Here is a 24,130-nt window from a genome sequence, read left to right as displayed (position 1 = left end):
AAGACAAGTCAAATTTTTACTGAAAATTTATATGTACTATACCCGAACCTACATCCCTCTCCTTCGGACAAAACCACACTATTATAAGCCTATTACTATCGTTCAGAATTCATATGGTAGAGAACTCATACGGTAGAATCATATTCTTTCTTGCTGTAAAGGAATGTGGTTCCCTTGAAATGAAAAACTGATCTGTTTTCCCAAGTACATCACAACATTGCTAAGGACTTTGCTGTACTAAACAGACTTAGTGAACTGTAAAACTGAACTTACAAGAATCCATAAATAAACAACAAGAATCCAGGCCCTTAGATAAAAAATGGTTTCTTGCATGATCAGAAAGTCTTTGTTTTTTTCCTATGATTAATTACAGGGTTCTTAATTAAAAACACAGCTCTCACTCACTTTGATAAGAACTGGGTCTGATGCTAAAACTTCCACAGAATTTAAAGAATTATTAAGGACAAGATCAAGCTTCATGCTATAATTTCAAATTATTTCATATTTACCAGCAGGCGGAAGAAGTAAATCTGGCTGTGAAATCAGTAAGATTTGTTTGTTAGGCCTTTTGATTTTTTGCGAGGCAGCATTAAGAAGCAAGGGAATTCCATCACCGCAAGTCCTTTGAAATCAAACTCCAAGTAATCATAAGAAATCAAATTTCAAAATCAATTGATGCAGACTTATAAGTCATATATTGGGTTTGTACTACTTGTTTCCTTAATACTTTGGCTGTGTGGATTAATTCTGGGAGGATGCTTGAACCGTAGAGAAATAATACCAAACATGGTTTTATTTCCCTACATTATATTGCTAAAAGATACACTTGTGAGATTTGAAATCAGGTAGGTGTTTTTCAGAATATTCTTAGAGTTAAAAAAATTAACATGCAGTCTTTCATAGGTAATGTTTTCAAGGAATGGAGCATTACATCATGTAAAATATCAGTAGCAAAGAACATGCTGAAGGTTAACTGCAGCGATTTTGAAATTTCATTTTAGGATATTTTGATAGTCTCACATTTTAACTGGTTTGCAAACAAACTACTTCAAATACAGATTTTCAGCTAAAAGTGATCACTAAGCTCAAAAGATGACTTACCTGGGTCCTCTAAAGGCATATCAACAATGACTTGGTCACTGTATTTTCCATATAGACCATTAGAGCAAACAGCAACTATCTGAAGAACATAACTTGTATTGGGCAGCAGATTATTTAGAATAGCCCCCTAAAAGAAAAACCATGTTTAATCATTTACTTGCAAATAAGTATCAAATATTTGGAACTATTATTTTTTTCATAACACATTTTTCATGTGAACCATAAAGCTCCTTTCTTCTAGGACTCTCATGTATGCTGTTCATATTTTATTGCCACAAATGTTTTTCAGTCAACTTCAAAAAAAATCTTATGAGTTTTTACATGGAAGATACCAAACCATATAATTATTTAATGCTGAACACTAGTTTAGATAACGTTATCTCTGATAAGTTATGAGTCTTTAAAGAGGGTTAGAGGAACAGATCACTTCAGTAAAATACCATGAAGCTGTAATCAGTAACTTAATATATAGCAGTATGATTGTACTGAATCTTATTAGTTGCTTGCATAGGTCATTCTTTGCACATCAGTGAGCAATGAAATACAGATCACTATTAATTGATTAAGGGTTTTATGGCTAAGGAGCTCTGAGATTGACATGGTCATAAACTTTTGGGAATGGTATGGGCAAATCAGAACAGCAATCTGCGAAAGCTTTCTCTCTTCTGGGCAAGAGAGGCTTTTTAAAAAATATTTTTTTAATTGTCTTTGTGGCTTCACAGCCAAAAAATGAAGTACAGCTTCTGTGAGCTGCAGCCAAAGAAGCAATTTTTTTATTGAATCAGCTCCCAGCTATTGTTTAATTCCTTAAGATAATTAATAGTGAGTGTTTTACCATCACCCCTTTGTATGAAACTTGAAGAGTTTACAGTTACCAAGTCCTGATACCCATCTGTCAGAAACTCATGCTTAGTCTGGTCTTCTCCATCCAACTGTTGATAAAAGACAGCAAATCTCTCAATTGTGGTGTCATATACAACCCGAGGTCTTTCCCATGTAACAAGAAGACTAGTATAATTCTTTGGATCAGACTGAACATTTTCAGGTTCTGAGCTGCAAACTGGAAGAAAGAAAAGAGGAAAGAACATGATATTTATTAAATGGTACAAATAACTCTACTAATCTTGAGCCACCTCCTGAGAAAATTAATGCAAGTCTTTCACGTGCCTCATTTTTAGCTTTCCACTAAAATATCTGAGATGCCATGAACTATAAACAGAACTGGCATTTTAACACTAGATTTTCAAAAGCAAGTTAATTTGAGGACTGAGTCCCCTTCTCCCCCCCTTTTTATACCATATTTTGTGACATATTAATATTCAGTTCCCAAGAAATAAAATATAAAACACAAAACATAAAGATTCATATATATGTCCTGGGTATGAAAAATCTGTATTTCTCTGTCTTTCTGGGTCTACCGGAGTAGCATTAGAAGAGCTGCACACTCTCTCACCAGCTGTAATAGACTGTAATCTGTAGTAGATTGTTTTTAAAGGTTAAAGTTAAGCCTATCACACTTGAATTTCCTCTCAATGATGTTTGCATCTTTTTATAGTACCTAAAGAAGAGACAAAAGCAAATAGGGAGAGGCTAAGAAATGGTTAGGTTAGCAGGTAATGATTTCATGTTGTTATATTTTAAGGCACCACCTAGACATCTGCTGAAGAAGTCTGATCAAACTGTTGCCGTCCTGGGCCTGGCTCACGCACACCTTCTTTGTGAGCCTGGAACCTGCACTCCAGAAGAAGCCTGGTGAGGCAGCTACTCTTCCATGTCTTCCAGCCCTTCCCCGCCAATACTCTTTTCATCTTATTCAAGTAAGCTGAACGTTTTGATACTTTTCTAGACATACAGATTTACTGATTACCAGTGTGCTAGAAATTTACTGAGACTATGACATATGCTTTTTAAATTGCCCAAGTACCTGTAGCAGAAAATGTAAATTATTTAGCTGAAGCTCACTGAAAAATGACCAGTAAGTTGTGATACATGAAAAATAAAGCAACTTCATATACAGCTGCATCATTCATGGCTGGTTTGGTTTTGGGCTGAGACCCCATTCTCCTACCTTGCTCTCATCATCCGCACTACTGGTGGGGGAACTGTGTCTTCAGACACAGCACTGAAGAATGGAGATGACTGTCAAAAGTGTTCACTTACTTTTGGTTCCCAGCTTGAGAGCACAGCAACTAGATTTGTTCTGGTGTCTCAGAATGAGGGCCAGGGGTCCCTGACAGTTCCTGTTATAAATCCCTCTTCTTATCTCTTTGAATCTGTATGGGTTTTGAACTTTGGCTGAAATGCTCAGAGTGGCTATCTGCCCCTGCTCTAGCTTTTAGGAAGTTCATTTCTCATGTACTGAATTTCCTTTCATATTCACTTTCATATGTACTGAAAAGGCATATTATTCAGTCTATTACTTCATTTATTACCTCATTTCTACTGCTTTATTTAATCTATTAGACTTGTCAAAATCACTGATCAGAGTACATGAAGATTACTTTAAATCTTTCAAAAATTTAATTAAATCTTACATAGTAAAATGTTTAGATGGATATATTTTTATTACAAAACTTTTAGCTTGACTTTTGCACAAGTAATTACATAATCATTCCCTATTTGGAATAAATGAGGAAACATATTTTTCAAATCTCAGAATCTGCTAATAACAAACTTTTGAGTATCTAGCAAAAGGAAGCAAAAAAAACTGTCTAGCTAATTAAGAAAACAAGTGTAGGTTCTTTGGAGTTCTCTTAAAGGAAGCAAACACCATGATACTACAATGCTTTTGGCAGACAATACTGCATTTTGAAGGAAAGGAAAAAAATTCTTTCCATTAACTTTGCAATTTGCCACTTGAACACAGGAGGGCACTCAAATCCCTCAAAAGAATATTTTGAAAAAGTTTCTTCGTTCTGTACGCAGGTGGGCCGTTTTGAACAGCTCTGGTCTGAGCTAGTTAAGGGAAAATAAGCAGTGATTTTTTTTTTTCTTTTATTTTTTTTTGTGTGTGTGAGCTAATGGTAGAAGCAGTATTAGTCTGTGTAATTTTGTTGAATTCTATAGCTTGCTAGGCTTTAATCTACTGTGCTATATATCTGACGCCATTTTATTCATTACACTGAATTATTTTAATGGACATAAAGGAAGAGCAAATTGGAAAAAAAAAAAAACAAATCTCGAGTTGTGTACATTCCATTCCATTATTAAAACTTGTCATTCCACCCTATTTCCACCAGATGGCAAAAGGAAATCATTAGACCAGCAAAGATGATTCCCTTCTTAATTCTGAGCGTTAAGGCAGATGACTTAAATTCTGATTTCATTTTTATTTTATGACTCAATACACTCTTCAGCTACTTCTTTTTGAAGGTGTTTAAAATAATTCTCCAAACGCTTTTTCATAGTATAAGTACCAAGCTTCTCCCTGTTCCAAACTCTTCTCTGCTGTCCTTTTTCTCCCTTCCTCTTTTTTGTCTGTTAGTGAATTTGGTTCCGAAATCTCTGACTGTATTCAAACTAAACAGCATTATAAAACTTCTAAAGGTACAAGATTGGTGTCTCCAATACTATTTCTTTCAGTTTCACTCTGTTTTCTTTTCCAGGTTCTTCCAACTATTTTTTTTCCAAGAAAAAAAGTTATCTTCCCTTTTGTTCTCCTCCTTTTGATGCTTGGTCCTGTTCATCTCAGCAGTGACCAACAATATTCCTACATGACAGTCATCTGCATATTATTTCACTTCGATTCCTTCCCAAGCTGTTGTCTCTTGCCCTTCTGATGCCTCTTCATTAGTCATCCTGCCTGTGCTGTTTCCTTTCCTGCCAGTCTTAGTAACACAGAGGTACTTTGCTCCTGCCTTTTCCCATTTTCCCTCTCCAGAGACTGGGAAAAGTGAGGAGATCACATATTAACTTACCTAACTCAAGACTTCTGCTCTGATATGGACTTTGAAAATCTGGGCAAAGAGACTTCAAGAACAGAAGTTCTCGAGTCTGTTACTAGTCTGAAGTCACAGATATTCAACTGGATTACAAGTCTCAAGCAGCGAAATAATTATTCACGGGAAGTTAAGGGACCTATTCAGGCCCATGCTGGGCTTGAATTCAGGTCTCTGCTTTCCCCAGGTGAGTACTCAGATGCTGGTTTTGCATATCAGATCATGATAATGCACCTATCTTTGCTTGTTCTTCTGTGGAATAAAATGCTACCCATGTAACTTAGAAGTTTTTAATCTAAACTGAATTGCATCATTGGGGAGCACCAAGGTACATTAGTCAAATCATTGTCAGAAACTACTTGGGCTGTGTTTTTGACAAGAAGACCTTTATAAGATGCCCAAATTTGGCTTATTCATATATATATATATATATAAAATTTATGCCTGGATTTAAGCTTCTCTGAGCTTGACACAGTTGGAATAAAACTAGGTGTAGTTCTGAGGCAGCACTGGATAACTCAGGGGATTTTTTCCATATTTGTTACTTTTGTCTACTTTTAGTTGGATCTGGGTTTGAGATTTTTATCTTTTAAATCCGGATTTTTAATTGTGGAAGCTGTGAAATCACTTCATTTAGCTTAAGACATTCGAGGGCTTTTCAGCTCCCTGTCACATTGTGTGACAAAAAGTAGTTCTTCAATATTCCCAATCTACCCTATCTCTATGATGGAGGTGGAGCAGCAGAGCAGATACGTATGTTGGTTGACCTTGGGTGGCCACGAGGTGCCCACCCAGCCACTCTCTCACTCCTCCTCCTCAGCAGGGCAGGGGGAGAAAATAAGATGATGGTTCAAGATAAAGACAGGGAGATCGCTCATCAATCACCAATCATGGGCAAAACAGACTTGACTTGGGGAAATTAATTCAATTTATCACCAATTAAAACAGAGTAGGATAATGAGAAACAAAAACAAACCTACAAACACCTTCTCCCCAACCTTCCCTTCTTCCCAGGCTCAACTTCACTCTTCCACCTTCCTACCCCAAGCGGCACAGGGGGATGGGGAATGGGGGTTGTGGTCAATTCGTAACGCTTTGCCTCTGCCGCTCCTTTCTCCTCATGCTGTTCCCCTGCACCAGCGCATGGTCCCACACACGGGATACAGTCCTTCATGAATTTCTCCAGTGTGGGTCCCTTCCATGGGGTACAGTCCTCCAGGAGAAGACTGTTACAGTGTGGGTCCCCCACAGGGTCACAGATCCTGCCAGAAAACCTGCTCCTGCAGGGGCTCCTCTCCACAGGCCATAGCTCCTGCCAGGAGCCTGCTCCTACGTGGGCTCTCCACTGGCTGCAGCAGGACAACCTCCTCCACCACGGTGTCTCCAGGGGCTGCGGGGGAATCTCTGCTCTGGCGCCTGGAGCACCTCCTCCCCGCCTCCTTCTCTCACCTTGGTGTCACAGGGCTGTTTGTCACACTTTTTTCCTCACTGCCGTGCAGCATTTTGCCCCTTCTTAAATACGTTTTCACTCCGTGCCCCGGGGTGGGCGGGTTGGAGCCGGCTGTGTCCGGCACGGGGCAGCCCCGGCCTCTCCTCACACAGGCCGCCCGCCCCGCAGCCCCCCCGTCATCAGTGCACCCACACCCAGCACATTATGTCAGCATAAAGTACCCTGCACAAGAGGAAGTGTCTTGAGAGAATCTGAGAATGGTTATAGCTAATTTATGTCATCTGTGGTATGTGAAATGATAAAGGCATCAGTCCTTACACCTAGTTTTGCAAGAGAATTTAAAACTAAAATAACTGCTGAACTTTACAGAGTTGTATTTTTCATGGGAAAACAGGTTGACAAATATTTTTTACCAATGTATATTGTCAGTCTTGAATTTTAAGAACCCATTGGTTTTTTATGTCTTTATTAAATCTAGGAAGATTAACAAGAGTCGTGTTTCTGCACTTACTCACAGGGCATTACTAGAAGAGTGGAGTGGATGGGAAGTTATGTAACGGGCCCAGCAGCTACCACGATGGTTCTCAGGTTCATAGGAATAAACAATGATTTCTGTTATAAATGGATTTTCATGACATCGGAGGTTGGTGGAGATAAAGCATTACAATTTTAAAAAGCTTTTTGAGTTGAATCCTCAAGTACAGCTGTAAGGATTAGCTATTTTAATCTTCTTCTTAAATATATACATACATATATGCATACATACATATCACATAGGAAAATTACATGTATCACTAGGCAGGCTTGGGGAACGAAGTATCTCCCACGTACTCAGTGGGGCAGTGCTTGTACACCAAGAATGTTGAGGTTGTCACTGTGTGAAAATTTCTGACAATATACTGCTGAAATCAGTTCATAATTGAATAGAAAGATTCTTTTAGCCCTTCTAAGGAAACCTAGCTCTACTTAAGAAATGCTATGTATTAATAACAGCAATAAATCAAGCACTTAATCCTACTGCCTAATAAAAGTCTACGCTGAATCCAACGGGAGAAAACTGGGATTCTAGGTTTCACAAGACAAAATAATTTTTCAGTTATCTACTTGAGCAAGACCCACTCTTGTCATTTCTCTTGAGTCTAATAACCAAAGATTATTTTTCCTCTGTTGACTACAAGAATTTTGCAATATTAAACATGAAATACATAAGCCTATTTACTCTTGGGGACCTATCTCAACATGTAAGTTTAATAATTCCTAGGGCTTTTTATTTACCTTCTCTTAAAATGGAGGTGAGAATATAAACGCTCCTCTAATGTTCTACATTAATCAAATCCTATAATTGCATTTGTGTGTGTATATATATGTGTGTGTATATAAATACGTATATGTATGTGTACGTGATGTTGTTGCATTTACATAGTGCACATAAATATTAACAAAAATGTGAAATATATATACAGGAAGACTTGACATTTCAGTGATCCCTTTCTTTCCCTCCTTGTTTATAGCCAAACCAGAATTTTTAACCTACAATTTGTAACTTTAAATACCTAGTTTGGAATAAATACTACATGTGTTTACTGCCACAGTAATGGGAGTGCAGGACACTTTTGTCTTAGAACTTGATAGACTGAAACCCATTTGTTTGGTTGTATACAAGTCTACACACACAGAAATTGTGGATGCTCTGTACAACATAATTTATCATTACGTGAAGCAGAACGGTCTTCTAATTTTAAATGGTATAACTCAATGAAGAAAAGCATCCTAATATCTTTAGGCTGGACACCCTTTCCTTATTTGTATGGATACCAAACTCACAGATAAGATAGAAAATTCACAGAATCTCTCTTTGATATAGTACAGAAATGGGACTGGTTGGAAGCAAAATCCTGTGTAGTTTTAATGCACAGATTGCCTTGGGACAGCACATGGAAAGCTCCTTCAGGTGTCAGCACATGGAATAGACAGAAGGAAGCAGGGGCCTGTCTTAAACAGTATTATCCAGCTTTTCTTCTCATCAGTCTATGGAAATCTAGATTAGGATGGTACAGCTGAAAGTAGCTTCCTTCTATTGCAGCAATGGTGCTGAAGGGTCAAGGCCAAGGTCACGGCTGTAGTGCAACCACCTGGGAGGCAAGTGGATTGCAGATGGCAGAAGTCCCAGTCTCTGCCTTCAAAGATCCTTTGCCTATGACATTTCTTCACTGTAGATTGACTCCTATTTATAAAGGACTGAGAAGATTCGTTTCCTTCTGACAACAAGGACATAAGAAAAGTGTTCTGTATTACAGTGACCTGTCTCCCAGAGACCTTCATTAAACAGAGGGATTTGGGGAAGCATGATCTTTCTTTAAGTTAGGCCAAATTAGCAATGTCCATTGTAAGTCTGTTTGGAAACAGAAATTTATTTAGTTGTGATAATTTGCTTGATTGCCACAGCTCAGTTCCATGCTCCTCCAAACTTCAAAAATTCAAGTGCTACTTGGTATGTAAACAAAGAAACCCTGCTAGAACAGATATTGCTTGGCTTAGACCAATGCAAAAAAAAAAATCATATCCTAGGCACACATCTGAGGAGTTCATGACAAGCTGAGGTCAAAACAGAAGTGACACTGACTGGTTATAGAAATTAAGCAGTAAAGCTATCCTGTGCAGCACTGTGGCGAAACAGTGTGATGTACCTGTGCAGGGGACCCAACCCTCCATCAGTTCTGAATGACGAACATCCTCTAGTTTGTATGCAAGTTTCATATACAGGATCCTTCCAGTAGGAAAAAAAAAATATCCACCCAACCAAGGCAAATTAAAATTAAACCACACTTCTTTCTCATCTGGAGAACACCTAACAACACATGCTTCAGTCATCTGTCTATGTCTAATTAAGCACAGTTCAGTGCAACTGAGTTTAAGAATCTGCAGGTATCCCCACCCAAGTAGCAACCTAATGCCCCCAAATTAGATGTTTACTATTTATTCTTATGTGCTTGTGAGTATAGAAATCATCGACTTCCGTATTTAGTGCTAGATCTTGTTTCCCATTACATATTGTACTGTTTTGGTCATATAACCTTCACAAACTTCCCTGAGGTTTTGCGTAAAACAGAGAACAGCATCTGGCTTCTGGGATTCTCTCCATCTATCACTTTCTCAGCAGACTACATGAAATGAATTTGGCGACCTCACTTCAGCCTCTGTTGGAAAAGCATTCACATTATACAACAAAGAACCAAATGGGTTTGTAAAACAAAATCCTCTTGCAGTGCCTGAAAAGGCAGCTTTGTTTAAGTCTGAAACACATTAAAAGGGCAGTGCAAGAAAGCTTGAACTGACGTGATCTTCACTGAAAGTTTGGTCAAGACAAGCATTTAATTTTCCACTCCATTTAATCTGACATGTTTTATGATTGCTAGTTTTTTTTCTCTGAAGTGATAGATTTATGAGTAATAATACAGCGTGCTACTTTCTACACAATTTAAAATGAGTATCTTCATAGTAGGATGAATCTTTTACTGAAAATTGTCTTTCAACCTGTGAAGAGAGGAATGACTATTCAGTAAATACCTGCTTCATGAATTTCTTCCTGTCCAGTGTAAGAGGAAAACACTTGCCCAAAGAACTTATATTGCTGCTCTCGAAAGTTGTTTTGCAGGTAATCCATCAGCATAACATAGCCAGACTGCTGCATTGTAAGGACTTCACAGAACACAGCTAACTGGAAAAGGCAAGGAAAAGAAGAAGTGAGAACTCATAACAAATGAACCAGATTCTGCTAACAGGCAAAAATCCTGGGGAAGAGCTGTCGGGTAAAGTCTCCCACTTGAACTCTCCCAGGTGGCACTGAACTTTTGTTCCTCTGTACCAGCAGCATATCTAATGGTTTACTCCACCTGTATTTCTCAACTCACTCTGCTGTTGGAGCTATGCTCTGCTCAGTCACTACCATTTAGCTGGGGGAATATGGAAAGAGTGTTTTGCACTCTTTATCTGGGCTAGAAGTCCAGACAGCCTGCACAGTTAGGAATCGTGTTCTTACTCCCTTCTAAGGCAAGAAATGACTCAGAATGTAGTCCTGAATGAAAAAAGGGAAAAGAGAACACACTCAAGTAATATATATGCTTTCTAATTGAATGGCTGCATGAAAAATTCAAAACTAGCTAAAAAAAAGCCAGGTTGTTGGGCTGGCAATGAATGCCATGAGCTTTTACCATATACATGGCAACTGTTTTCTTTGGTATTATGTACAATTGTTTGGTTTTAATACATTAAACGAATTACCTGGTCTTCAGAAATACTAATGGTATCTTTAAACACAATCCATTCAACCGTTTCAGAGCAGGGAGGAGTTGATAAAGACCCATTATAAGTGTAATATTTGTCTGTTGCATTTGGCAAGAGGTTCAGCAAAATAAATGGTTCTAAGGCAGCCTGTTTTCCTGAAAAAAAAAAAAAAATTTAAGAGTCAGATAGTTAAAATACTGCAGAAGCAATGAATAAATAGAATTCACACTCTCCAAAAGAGTTACCATTATAGGAACATGCTAATTTTGAGGCTATTCAAAATTTGACCTCCAGAGAGACTAGCATACAAATAGATTGCTGATCCTTTTCTATTTAGTTTGAATAAGTATTGTTCAATAACAACTTTGTTTACTTGGGAAAGTTTAATGAGTTACTCCAGTAATAAATAATCAGTACATTGGTTCACAAGAATTTGTTCACCTTTAAGTTTACTTGTAAATGTCCAAGATGCCAAATCTTTGTCTCACTCATGAACTTCAAAGAAAAAATATGTTAAATCTCTTTTCTTGGTGTCATGACATGGCTTCAAAGTCTCCCTGAATTTGCTCAAGTTGTTGAGTTTCTCACAGGATCTTAACCTCTGCAGAAAATCACCGCCTGGGGAATTGTCACCATGTTAGGGTTAAGTGATGGCAGAAGCAGAATTGCTGTGGAACAGGCATTTTTAAAATGGTGATAATACAGTGAAAAACTCTAACAGCTTTACACAAAACAGAGAAGGATGCAAAGACCTCCTCCAAGAGAGTATGACCACTCTGTTTATCGTCCTGTAAAAATAGTATCACGTCTTTCAGGTCAGCAGTTTACCTGGTACCTTGTCAGCTACGAGCGTGCATGTGGAATTGCTGGGAGTCCATCCACAGAAAGCTAAGTTCGTGCTGGTATGGCAGTAGGGTCCAGCAACAAAAATCAGCAGAAATGGTACCAACTTCCTCAAGGCAGGTTTTTTTTCAGTCTGTGACAATTATCAATTTTGTGACAATTATCTGCCTTATTGTCTGGTGCATCCAAAATAATATTTGGTTTTTACACCTTGGAATAATGTAGATCCTTATATACCTGATTTCAATCTAAAGTTACAGATTTTAAGTTTCTCCCTATTTGATAAGTATTCACTTATGAATATCTAATGAATTTTCAGACTGTGCATTAACTTGTAGGTTTACAGATATGTTACTTCTTAATCCCTGTACGGATTTCTGACCTGTCTTTGTCTTCATAATTCCTTATGAATTTGGTGAGAGCAGCAAATTACATTAACAGTTTACTACAAATCATTGATGCTTTTCTTCTGTACAATGACTGTTCTACTGAGTTAAGGTTTAACAGCTGGCTCCTCCCCTCTCTCTTATCCATGTGTCACGAAAGGGAAACATTTAGCAGTGTCAAGCAAAGCCCATCCTTCTATTTCTCTTGTCAACATGTTAATCAACCTTCAGACAGAAGCTATCATTGCTATCTGGTACATGTCTAGTTAACGCATTCTTCCTTCAGTAAAAATATATGGCCCATCCATTTTATATAGATGCCTGGGGACATGAACTTCTCATTTATAGTAAGAATCCTGCTATACATTCTGCAACTTTGGATTTTAAAATGCCCTTTAATGTGATTGACAGCCTAGATTCTAAAATCAAACACCTACAAAGAATGATGAGAAACAGTTTGTCCAGAAGGAACAGGACTGCTCCTCTGCAGAGCTTGAGAATGCAGTAACTGGGATTTGAATAAGCACAATACTGACTGACATGGACATGATATGACTGACAAGGACAGATCATGTACATTGCAGACAAGGACAGATCATGTGCTATTCTCTTTTCTTCAGGAGGAACAACTTGATTTAGTCATGACCTGAATTTTCAGAGCTCATTTGCATTTTATTCAAGAAAATGATATTCTACTCATCGTTGAAGTGCCATGTAGTGGCTGTATCTTGAATCTTGCTACTGATAGTTTTACAGCTCCTTCCAAGGTTGTAGGACAGTATCTGCCTTGATGTATTACTCGTTCTCCTTTGTGTTTCATAGAAGATGGCACACAAAGATAATGAATCTTAACTGCTTTATACTTCCCCCTCCTCTATCTTTGCAATTTATGAAAGTTGCTCCCTTTTGTATTTGTTGAATGGTGTTTGTTTTCTGGAGAAAAACAATCTTGATTTTAGTATCATACTTTTGAAAGCTTTTAAAACAGTGGACTAATTAGCTTTTTACGCTTTCAACCTATCAATCTTAAGGGGGGTTACAAAGCTCAAGTATCATTACATATAGTAAAACTGAGACAAAGTTAACCATTTACTTAAGGTCATGGCCATGATGTAAGAAAATATCCCTGTTCAAGACAGTGCTCATTCATGTTTATTCTTCTGTGAAGCCATTGTGAAACTGGGTTAGAAACAGAGCCCAGATCTCCTCATGCACCACTCTGAAGTCCATGTGCTCTGACATAAAACCACAAGGAATTCTAAAACACCAAAGTGTCAGCATTTGGTTTGAATAATGCTAGTACAAATGTAATATAATTGGATTATTTCAGATTTAGGAGCTACTGAAAAAAGAATTCATCTCCACTGAGTCTACTGAATACTGATATTCATACAGTCTCACACTTGTAAGACAGATCTTGGAGGGCTGCAACAGGGTTATTTGCTTCCAACTGCATATAAAAATCCAGAAATGTATGACTAAGAAAACTCACAGAATAAATCAGGCATTTATCTTGATTTAGCATTTAAAGAGTTGCAAATTCCTCATGATAGTTATATTTATTCATTTACACTTTCCGCTGTTGTTACAAATATTCAGTCTTGGGGTAAATAAATCATAGAATATCTCAAGTTGGAAGGGACTCATAAGGATCATTGAGTCCAACTCCCTGCTCCTTGCAGGACTACCTAAGACTAAACCATATGACTAAGAGTGTCGTCCGGATGCTCCTTGAACTCTGACAGGCTTGGTGCCGTGCTCCAGGTGCTCCTTCCCTGAGGAGCCCGTTCCAGTGACTGACCACCCTCTCAGTGAAGAACCTTTTCCTAACGTCCAAGCTGAACTTCCCCTGACACAGCTTCATTCCATCTCCTCGTGTCCTTTCGCTGGTCACCAGAGAGAGGAGATCAGCACCTCCCCCTCCGCTGCCCCCCGTGAGGAAGGTGCAGACTGCCATGAGGTCACCCCTCAGCCTTCTCTTCTCCAAGCTGAACAAACCAAGTGACTTCTGCTGCTCCTCGTAAGTCCTGAGACCTTTCACCATCTTGGTCACCCTTCTCTGGACACACTCTAATAGTCTGGTGTTCTTATACTGAGGTGCTCCAAACTGCACACAGTGCTCGAGGTGGGGCCGCACCAGTGCAGTGTAGACTGGGACAATCACCTCCCTCGGCCGGCCAGCTATGCTGTGCTTGATGCACCCCAGGACACAGTTGGCTCTTTTTGCTGCCGGGGCACGCTGTTGACACATACTCAACTCGCCATCAACCCAATCCCCCAGATCTTTTTGCACAGGGCTGCTTTCCAGCCTCTTTTGGCTCCCCAATTTGTACGAATAACGAGGACTACCCTGTCCCAAGTGCAGAATGTGGCACTTGCTCATGTTAAATTTCATACAGTTGGTGATTGCCCAGCTCTCTAGTCTATCCAGATGACTTCTGTTGTTCCTAACAAAATATACATAGCTGAGCTCGACAGCCATGCTCCCCAATTTCTTTCAGGTCTCATAATTACACTGAAATGGAATTTAGTCTAATCAGTAATCAATAAAACATGGAGGCAGACTTACCAAAACGACTAACGCTATCTACTCCATTAATGATTGGATTATAATCCGGATTATCTTCTAGTCCAATCTGTTAAAAAAAAATTGCATTTTTTTACAAGTACAGGCTTCATGAAAAAAAATTGAAAGTTGCAGTTTACCACCAAAATTATAGATGACTTAAAGCAGAGCAAACGTATTTTGCCCATTTGCTTTTCCATAAGAATAAATTAGAAAGATATATGCAAATTTTTAACTCAGTGATCACACATCGGAACCAGTTAAATTCAGTTTGAACATCTGCCGTGTTTCAAAGCTTGTTTAATGACACAAAGATATATTTTGTTTACCTCAAACAAAATTGATAAAGCTCTTAACTTTCCATTTCCTTTAATTGCCTCTTCAAAATTAGTAAACTGATCTGCATCATAGCAGTAGATTTGCATCTGCAAATAAAAATATATTCAAATGTTATATATACCAAAAATTAAAAAAAATTAATCAATGCAGTTATTTATATACCCATTTTGAGAAGAAATGTCCAAGCAATAAATTTAATTACAAATATACAGATTTTTTATCTATGTCACATGCCTTATCTGAAGATATAGAATGGAATTCATCAGCTGTTAGCTATCTAAAAATGACCTCTCCTGGAAAACAACTAAGTATGCTGGAGCACAACGCTCTCCATGGATAATACAGTAAACCGAGACAACTTGCTGATACTGGACTTCTAACCTAGAGCACTCGGCTGAGATGAATCTTGAAATCAGTTGTAAAACATGAATAGTAAGGCAGGATGTCCCTACTGCATCTGTCTTGCAGTAAGTGTAGAGAAGCATTGGTAATAAAAGATTAACAGGTATTTTGGGCCCACATTTGACTGCTGTCATGGGCACTGGGTTTGTTGCACCCCTTCCTCTATTTCTCCAGATGCAGTTGGGAAATCTCCTCCGGGGCCGGGTCACCAACATGAATGGGGGAGTGTTCTGTTCCTACTAGCTTTTCATGTGATGATGATCGAGGAGAATATTCTCTTCGATGCCTTGGCAGGACAGCTGGAGTGTGAGTGGGAATTGTTAAATGGCTAATGAGGTAAAGGAAATGACACTGCCCAGGGAAAGCTCCTGGCTCAGAGCTCTCAATGGAGTACAGGACAACCTTGGCTCTATTGCTTTGCTCTGCCATAGAAGTCCAAAGTGCTCGTAGTGAGGAGCAGCACGATCACCTGCCACAACTATGTCTTTTTAGCTGGAAAGTGATCACAATGCCACGTTGAGGGTTGAAAGTTTGGTCTGCAGAGTGCCTTCGTGGATCTCAGCAAGAGCTGCTCCTCTCCTTCACCCCATCCCCATGCTGCTGCAAGCTATTTTGCCAAACCAGACGGGGTACACTGGCCTGGCTGCCCATCAGTGCGTCTGCACCCAGGACCTGCTCTCACACGGTGGCTCCTGGCACGCTGCTGCCAGCTCTCCTTCCAGCCCAGCGACATGGGCCGCGCTTTGTCTCGGCAAGGCCCAGCAGCTCCCATGGGCTCTCAGCAAAGCCCCAGCTTTGAAAAGTCTGTTTATACTTTAAACAACTGACTGCTACGGAATATGATGGGCCAAACTTGTAGGAGCTTAACTGTTACTGGGACCTTGAACTTTGTCAGATTAGCAGGACCGACTCCTAATGTCATCTTAGAAGATGTGTGCGAAAACGCAGTTTAGACATCCTCAACATGCCATGGAATAATGCCTTACGTTGTCCTTCTCAAATGCATCATTTAAATACTATTAATTTGGATTTAAATGAATGATTATATTTGTAAATAGACTTTAATCAAGTGATAAACAAAAGTATTTAGTAAACAGTATTACTTTTTGCAGAATGACAAATCATCAAAATCTATTCTGTACTTTACCTCAAGAGGAAATTTTTGTCCTTCTAAACTATGTTCTGATCCGTCTGATGACACGTTGCATTTTCCCCAGTGAAAAGTGATCTTGCTTGCTTTGAATATGGTGTCTAAGCCACCTCCACTTACATAATAATCATTTGTCAGGTTAATTTCCACTGAACAAAGACAGAGAGAGAGGGGAAAAAAAGGAGTGTCAATATAAAAGGCAGCCAAGACTCTCATATTTCAGTATTAGGTGGTAAAAGGTGAATATGATACACCTTTCCCCCTGTATTTCATAAGCAATTTGACAGGAAATAGGTTATTTAAACAAAGTAAGAAGCGTGGTAATTCACTATTAGCATGGAGGAATACGTTTCATTTCATGCTGCAATTCATAAAATAGTCATCTAGTGAAGCGCACTATTATATTGGTCTCCTGTTGTCTGAAACTAGCCACAGAAATATGCTACAAAGCTCAGAAAACTGGCTTAGCCACTAATCTGACCACCTAAGAAAAGAAATTTCTGATATACATAGCTTCCTGAAAGCACCTGTGCTTTTAACAAAAAGGAAAATACTCCCCCACTGTTATCATCATAATTCTAGATACAAATCATGAGGCAACACACGAAAAGAAAATTTTAGCCAGTTCCTAGGAGGACTGTCCTGTCTGGGAGACCCCTTAGCTGTGGACCAATCTCCCATGGCAGAAGGTGATGACAGGTCTTCAGCAGGACATATAACTGTACACAAACTGTAGATGGGACTGAGCATTTGTCTTCTAGAAGGAATGAGCAGGGTGAAATAGACCGAAGCCCCACATTTGGCTTTCCCACCTCCAGTGATTGTGAATTGTTTGACCTTTTGCTAAAACAGCACTAATGGAGTTCAGTTTCATTATGTTCCTTTCCTCAAGACCTTGAAGACAATTTTAACTGCAGAGCTTAGCAGTTCCTTTTATAATATCTGAATTGCTGTAGATGAGGAAGACCTCAGTTCACTTTCATGGACTTTAAAGAATGTTTCCTCAGGGATCTCTGAAAAGACTAATGCACTATTTATCTCATCTAGTAGGGCAAGAGGGATGTAAGTAATTTGTGGAGTAGTATGTAGGAAGTACATGATGGGGCCAAGAACAGAAATTAGGAATAATGAAACTAAACTAAACTAAAATATAAAACGGCTGGTCTTGGGGTCCCACTGGAACTGGCAGAAGGTCAAAGACAGTTGTTAAGAGATTCCCTCCTCCACACCTATGCCCAAAACAAGAAACAGTACTTCCAACAAGCAGCTTTTAGTTACTGCTATCCTGGATTTATACAGCAAAGTGGTTGCAAAAAGATTTGTCTGACAATGTAAATGCCACCATAAGCTTCTTTTATACTGGGAGAAATAGGCACTTGTAGGCATAAATAATTTCTTTCTAAAATACATTTCTAAGATAGGTAAGACAAATCAGACCATAAAAGCACCTTTTTCTCTTCTTTGACTGTAAGAAGTCTAAGTGAGTAATTCAGATGCAAGTGTCTACATTTTAGGCGTCTATGTGTAGGTGAGATGAATCCCATCCTGAGTTTTTTGAAACCACAACTCATCCATGAAGTGCTTCCAGAGGAGTAGGTAATGTATTCATACTTTTAAAAAATCATTTCTGTATACTTGTTATGGAATCTGGATATGCAGTAATAATTATAATTTTTCATAGCAAATGCTAAAATAGTTTAGCTTCAGTGAAGTTCTCATGATGGGATGATGTGATTGCTTTGACTGTCTATGCACATAATTTTCATTTGTGTTTTAGTGATTTCTCCATTATGCTTGGCTATTGTCATCACCTGTTTTGTTTTTATTTAATGGATAAATTCAGAATGCACAAGCTAAGGAAAAGTGAAATGAAAATGTTTCATTAAAAGTCCTTGGTTGACTGTCCATCCTATATCACTTTTGTGACCTCACTTAACTCCAAACATGAAATCTGACTTTTTACCTGTTTTTCCAGTGTTGCGAATGAAAGTATCTTCCAAAGTTTCCTTTTCCCATCCATGGAATTTAAGTTTCTTCAGATTCACATTTACCTGGGTAAGATCTTCATCTATATTAATAGGAGACTGTCTGGCACCATTGCAGGCTGAATATTTCTTTCCCCAGTTCTTTTGGTTCAAAGTTCCTAGAAATCAAAACATTTGGGGGTAAATAAATTTAAAACCTGAACTGGCATCCATGTATTTTTTAATGTGGGAAAATTAAAACACAGTTTGAAATCTGTGACCGGAGTACCTGTCCTTCTTTTAGGCCTCATCTGTAGCAATACTTAGCACACCTACCATTGCATCATCCCACCTTCAACAGTTAAGTCACTATTTGACCATTTTAGACATCATACATACATGCTTCCGAATGTCTAGGGAAAGCAGAAAACAACAAAAAAACCCCTCACACACAATATGCAGAAATAATAAATAAAACAGGAAGGAAAAAAAAAGGTTTCAAGTGAAAGAAATGGGCACTCAAAAATACTTGGGAATTACTGCAAAACCCTCCTTTCCAAATAACTCTTTTAATCATATGAATGCCATTAACGTTCCTTCTGCCCAATGAAGCCAGCCATCCAATAAGATTTTTAAATAAATAAAAGCAATAAGATCTTTAAAAAAATCCTTACACAGAGGGAAAAAGGTAAAGCGATTCTACCCTGAAAAAGTAAAAAGGTTAGTGATGCTCTGGCTGGAGAGCCTGGCTGTATGGCCTGTCTTTGCCCATGGAGGGCCATGCATGCATGCTCCAGCCATCAGCCTTTGCAGCTGCTGGGTGAGAGCAGGCAGGAGGTCCTGCGCTGCAGCAGGGCACCTTCTCCAGGGCACAGGGGCTGGCATGGCATTTCACCGTGGCCAGTTCAGACATAGGCAACATGGACACAGACAGCATGTCCTTCACCAAAGACCTGATTATTTTTGGTAAGAAATGCTCAAGTACTCTACAGGTCAGCGCGAGGTGTTAGCGGCTGCTCTGAGAATCTTTTGTTTATAAAATACGGTAATATAAATGATACAATATTTTGTGTGTGTTTATGCGTTTGCATACATAAACATATTTTTTCCTGACAGGGAATTCTGGTAACACTTCAAAGGGCTAATTAAAACCAAGAGCTGACTGCACAGACCTAAGAAAGTATAATTGCTTCAGTTAGCTTCCCACTTACTAGTAGTTAAGAGCTAATATTAGTGCATCCAATGCACATATTTGAATTCTATTAGACATGCTGAAATAAGCCAGTGCTCATTTACAAGCTGCTGTACTACAGCCAAGTCTGTCAGCAGAAGATTTGCCATATTGTACCCCAGGTAAGGACAGTGCTCATATTGCACTCAGAAAACTCAGAGAGGGGAGAAGAGATGCAGCCAGTCCTGTAACCATGACAATAGGCAGTAATACAAGATGCTAATCTGGATAGCTAGCTACCTAGAAACAAACCCGAGCTAAATTATTCAACAAGTATCAAGTCAAGCAAGTTACCAATATCACCTTGCCGCAACAGAAGTACTGCAGGTCAGATGATACATAAACCCATTTACTTCTTGTAAACAGCAACAGAAGAAACTGTTAGGCACAACAGCCAAGCAAACCAAAATGAGTTTAAATCATAAGGTTATGAATCTGAATATCCTGCAGGTGAGGATTAGAGCCCTGTACCAAGCAAGCAGTGGTCCCCTTGGGAATGGCACACGGTGTAAGCCTCCAGCTCCTCCTCAAGTCACACTTCTCCTGCACATTAGCTGTCAGTTACAGTTTATCACCCGGGCAAATAATGCAATATCCTGATTTCTAATGTGCTTTTCATAAGAAAAGAGTGGCTAATATTTCACCTTCTCTCTCAAAAGCTTCCCTTAAGAAATTCTGAGCCCAAGCCAACCAAAACTTGGAGATTAATCTGCTCAGATAGTCTACAGTGAATTTTGTAACAAATATTGAAGGGTTTTAAAACCAAGAAAGCCAATTTTATTTAAATACAAACTAGAATAATTAACTTTGTAAACAGAAGAGCCCTCAAACATGGTCAGACAGGACAGAAATAACAATTCTTGGCTTGCCCTGTGCATCCTTGCAGACAGGCCCTTGTTTCCAGGTCTGCTTTCAGCCAGCTCGGTGATTTTCCAAGCTGCAGCAAACTCTTCAGAGCTCTGCCTGGCTCTTTGAAAGTCTCTGCCAGTTTTGGCCAGGCTAGCTGCCCATGCCCATCCCTCGGAGTCAGGCTGCGCTCCCCGCTCCGTGCTCTGTTTCTTTTGCTCCTTCTTTTTGCCACAGCCCAAGACTTCCCCAGGCTCCTGCTGTTGCCCCAAGGCAGTAGAAATCTCCTTTCTCTTTCCACTGACATACCCACTCCCATTGCTCACCTGCAGTCTCTCCTTCAGAATATCATCATGAATCTTTTCCCAACACGCATTTCCCTTATTCTGCTCTTTTCACCACTGACATTAGAACTGACTGAAAATACGACTCTTTTCTCTCTCCCACTAGTATACTTTTGGCTACTTTCTTCCATGCTTCTTTTGATGAATGCAAATATCCCATTTTTGCATTTTCCCTTTAAATTCCCTACTATCCACTATCATGTCCAATTAAAACAAATACATTAAAATTAGAGAAACTATAATCTCCTTCCAAGCTTCCTGGTTTCATATTTTGTGGTTTTGTTATGTAGAATGTAAATTCTTTGACTTGATAGTCATTATCTGTGCCTCAGTGTATAATGTAACAAATCCCTAGCATGAAGCTAATGATAACATTAGTAATCTTAGCTCATCCCAGAAGACAGTGTCATGCCAACACTGTAATCCGTCACAATGTCCGGAGCCAGGGCACGTGGAGTTATGTAGGATGCTGGCTGTAGGCAGTACGGCAATGCTGTGGCTCGGCCAAGAAAGTTTGTTCTTTCAGTCTGGATGTGAAGCTTTTCGTAAGTATTGCCAGAAAGAAATGAGGGAAATTAGGCGGCTTGGTGAGATGAAGAACATTATTTCCTGTCCCCCAGAAAGGCCTCAAACCTATGAGATGATCTTGCTAAAAAGATTTGATAATATTATGCCTTTTCTCTGTGTAGAAACAAAGGCAATTCAGTCAAGTAAGTGATTATAATAAAAGGATTCTCCTTTCATAACTTCGTTGTTTACACCTTACTGAAATCTTACAGCATCTATGAATCTTTATGCCCCGAAGAAAGTTTTAAAACAGTGACTTTCATGTAATTACATATTGCCATACACTCACCAATAGTCACAAGAAGAAGCTGATCTATGTATATTATGTACAAAAAAGATGCAAATACTGTTTCAGCTACTCTCTGGTCGACAAAAAGAAAAGTGTCTATCCTATCTGTATGAATGCTAGCTTGAAATCAACCAAGGACAAATAAAAAAAGTACTTCATGGTTGCAGGGGACAAGAGATAAGACTTCCAGCTACAACAAATTAACTGAATGCTCCAAATCAATGCTCCCGCTGGCAAATCTGAATAGGTATTTGACAACTTTTAATCAGTTTTCTTCTTTGTGGTCCAGCAGCTGGTGTAGCTGAAAAAGCTACATAAGCAAAGGACACCATTATTGCTTACAACTGCAGAAGTACAAGCGATCTCAGCACTGAGGAACACAGGCAATGTAGAAGCTCTCCTTCTAAGGTAAAAATGATATTGAGCTCAGTAATGAGGAACAAGACCTGTGTTCATTTTGCATGTCAAGAGGAAAATCAGACTTGCATAACTACTGAGAAGTTGCAACATTGATCAAAAGCTATGGAATTAAATGTACAGGAAATCATTGGCAGGCTCCAGTCTGGGGCAGGAACATGGGGAACTCCAGAAGGAACTGGAGTTCACTCATGATGATCCAAATTACATTTGAGCAGCAAAATATATGTTTATGCATAAATTCTGCAAATGTTGGAGCAGATAATGGTGTGTCTATAGTAGCAAGTAGTGCAGACCAATGAGTGGGTTTATAGAGTGAAACAGTTGGGGTTGAGGACCAGATGTCCATACCATACGTCTTTCAGAAGGTTTTTACCTCAGCCTAGCTCTGTTTGGTCCCATGGGCTGAATGCCCATCAGCTGTTGAAGTGCATTAGGTATGTTCCTGCAGCACGTCTCCTGTTTAGTATCAGTTGAGATGAACCCACGTCACACACTGTGAGACAACTCTACCTTGCGAACCAAAGCTTGGCAAGCAGGGTGCAGCCAGGAGATTTGCTTCAGAAGTCCACTCCCGATCTGAACTAAAGCATTAACGTAAATGCATCTGGTGTAGGCAGCAGGTGGTGAAACTGCTGCAGTTTACGTGACTTGCAGAAAGCCAAACTAAAAGTGAAAGAACCAAATGTTTTTAAACAAGAGCAGATTGTTTTACTGTAGGTGTTATGATGGAAATCATAAATCAAAGCCATGCCAGCCATTTTGAAAAATATTGTTGAAACTGAGCTTTGAAAATGAATTCCTCCAAACTGTGCGTTGGAAATCTGAGGAGAATAAAAATGTGCACGATATATCTTGAAGAGTGCACAGAGGAAGCAATGTTTGTCAAAGCTGTCAGCTTTGAAAAAGTAACTGACAATTCACAATGAATGAAAACGAGCCCGAACAAAGCAAATTACAAGTTAATGGTAGACTGCCTATACCATAACCTTTACCTCTCTTGCCTGGGACAGAATGTCCAAAGAAAACGTTCCTACTCTTTATTTCTAGGAAATGTTCATACCTAATTCTCCTCCTCATCCTTAGCCCCAGTGATCCCATCCCTGCAACAAGCATCCAATTCTCATTCTGTACTTCACTTCTATCTGCTGGTGTCTTTAGAAGATCTGGCCCACAAGGTGTTACTGCACTTCTGTCTTTTGTAAAAACACTTGAAAGAAAAGCATCTGTCAAACAACTCTCTGTGTGTTGGTATCCTATGCAAGTGGAAAGAGTGAGGAGGGCTGAAGACAAGCTGTGAAATGGAGTGGGCTGTGGTCCTCGCAGCAACTTGCCAGGAGAGGGGTTTCTCAGTGTGCTCACACACTACTACGTGTGGGTCTGCTGGGCTGTAAACCTTCATTATGTGAAACGTATATTGGCTTTCGCAAAACGAGAACACTGAAATTTGCCTAACTACTGCATAAGCTACATCCCGAAAGGATGTTTGCCTCACTGCCACTAAATTAGGCCTTAACACGGGAAATATGTAGTTAATATATTCCAGGCATCAATTGTATTTTATAGTTTGTAGGCAATAAATGGGCACAAGCAGAATATGTAGTTTCTTTTGATGAGATAAGACATTCTGTAACTCAAGTAATTAAAGGATGTGTAGATAGATTTGTGAAAACATAGAAAAACAGACATATGGACTCAAGGACGAGCAAAATTGAGAACATGAGTAAGAAGATAAGGAGTGATTTGTTAGCATGAGAACAGCATTTTGGGGGTCAAAGATTATTTGACATGAAAGATACGAGAAGAACAAAGGAAAACCAGGAGTTTAATGTGAAAATATTAAAAAGTGTGACTGGAGGAAAACGACAGGGTGAAAAGTGCAGCCAGAGGAAGACTACTGACTTCATCCCTTGCAGACCTCCGAAGGCCGCCAGAGGAAGACTACTGACTTCATCCCTTGCAGATCCCCGAAGGCCCCTCTGAACCACAAGAGACGTGCGCAAGGGGGGGGTG

General features: G+C 39.2%; 1 protein-coding gene across 6 annotated transcripts in view; it reads right to left on the bottom strand.

Annotated features, from left to right (window-relative positions):
• Nucleotides 1–24,130, bottom strand: part of PTPRZ1 (protein tyrosine phosphatase receptor type Z1) — a 145,315-nt gene that overhangs the window by 47,882 nt on the left and 73,303 nt on the right. For all 6 annotated transcript variants that reach the window (XM_052789390.1, XM_052789392.1, XM_052789391.1 and 3 more), the window contains exons 3-10: nucleotides 18,423–18,602; nucleotides 16,457–16,608; nucleotides 14,898–14,993; nucleotides 14,572–14,638; nucleotides 10,771–10,928; nucleotides 10,057–10,207; nucleotides 1,977–2,161; nucleotides 1,102–1,228 (exon numbers count right to left, since the gene is read on the bottom strand). In XM_052789390.1, the coding sequence (XP_052645350.1) occupies nucleotides 1,102–1,228; nucleotides 1,977–2,161; nucleotides 10,057–10,207; nucleotides 10,771–10,928; nucleotides 14,572–14,638; nucleotides 14,898–14,993; nucleotides 16,457–16,608; nucleotides 18,423–18,602 (1,116 nt within the window). The remainder of the gene's footprint in view (nucleotides 1–1,101; nucleotides 1,229–1,976; nucleotides 2,162–10,056; nucleotides 10,208–10,770; nucleotides 10,929–14,571; nucleotides 14,639–14,897; nucleotides 14,994–16,456; nucleotides 16,609–18,422; nucleotides 18,603–24,130) is intronic.

Source organism: Harpia harpyja, chromosome 6 (assembly GCF_026419915.1).
Source record: "Harpia harpyja isolate bHarHar1 chromosome 6, bHarHar1 primary haplotype, whole genome shotgun sequence".
In the NCBI taxonomy this organism is placed as follows: Eukaryota; Metazoa; Chordata; class Aves; order Accipitriformes; family Accipitridae; genus Harpia; species Harpia harpyja.
This window is presented reverse-complemented; position numbering and strand designations above follow the sequence as displayed.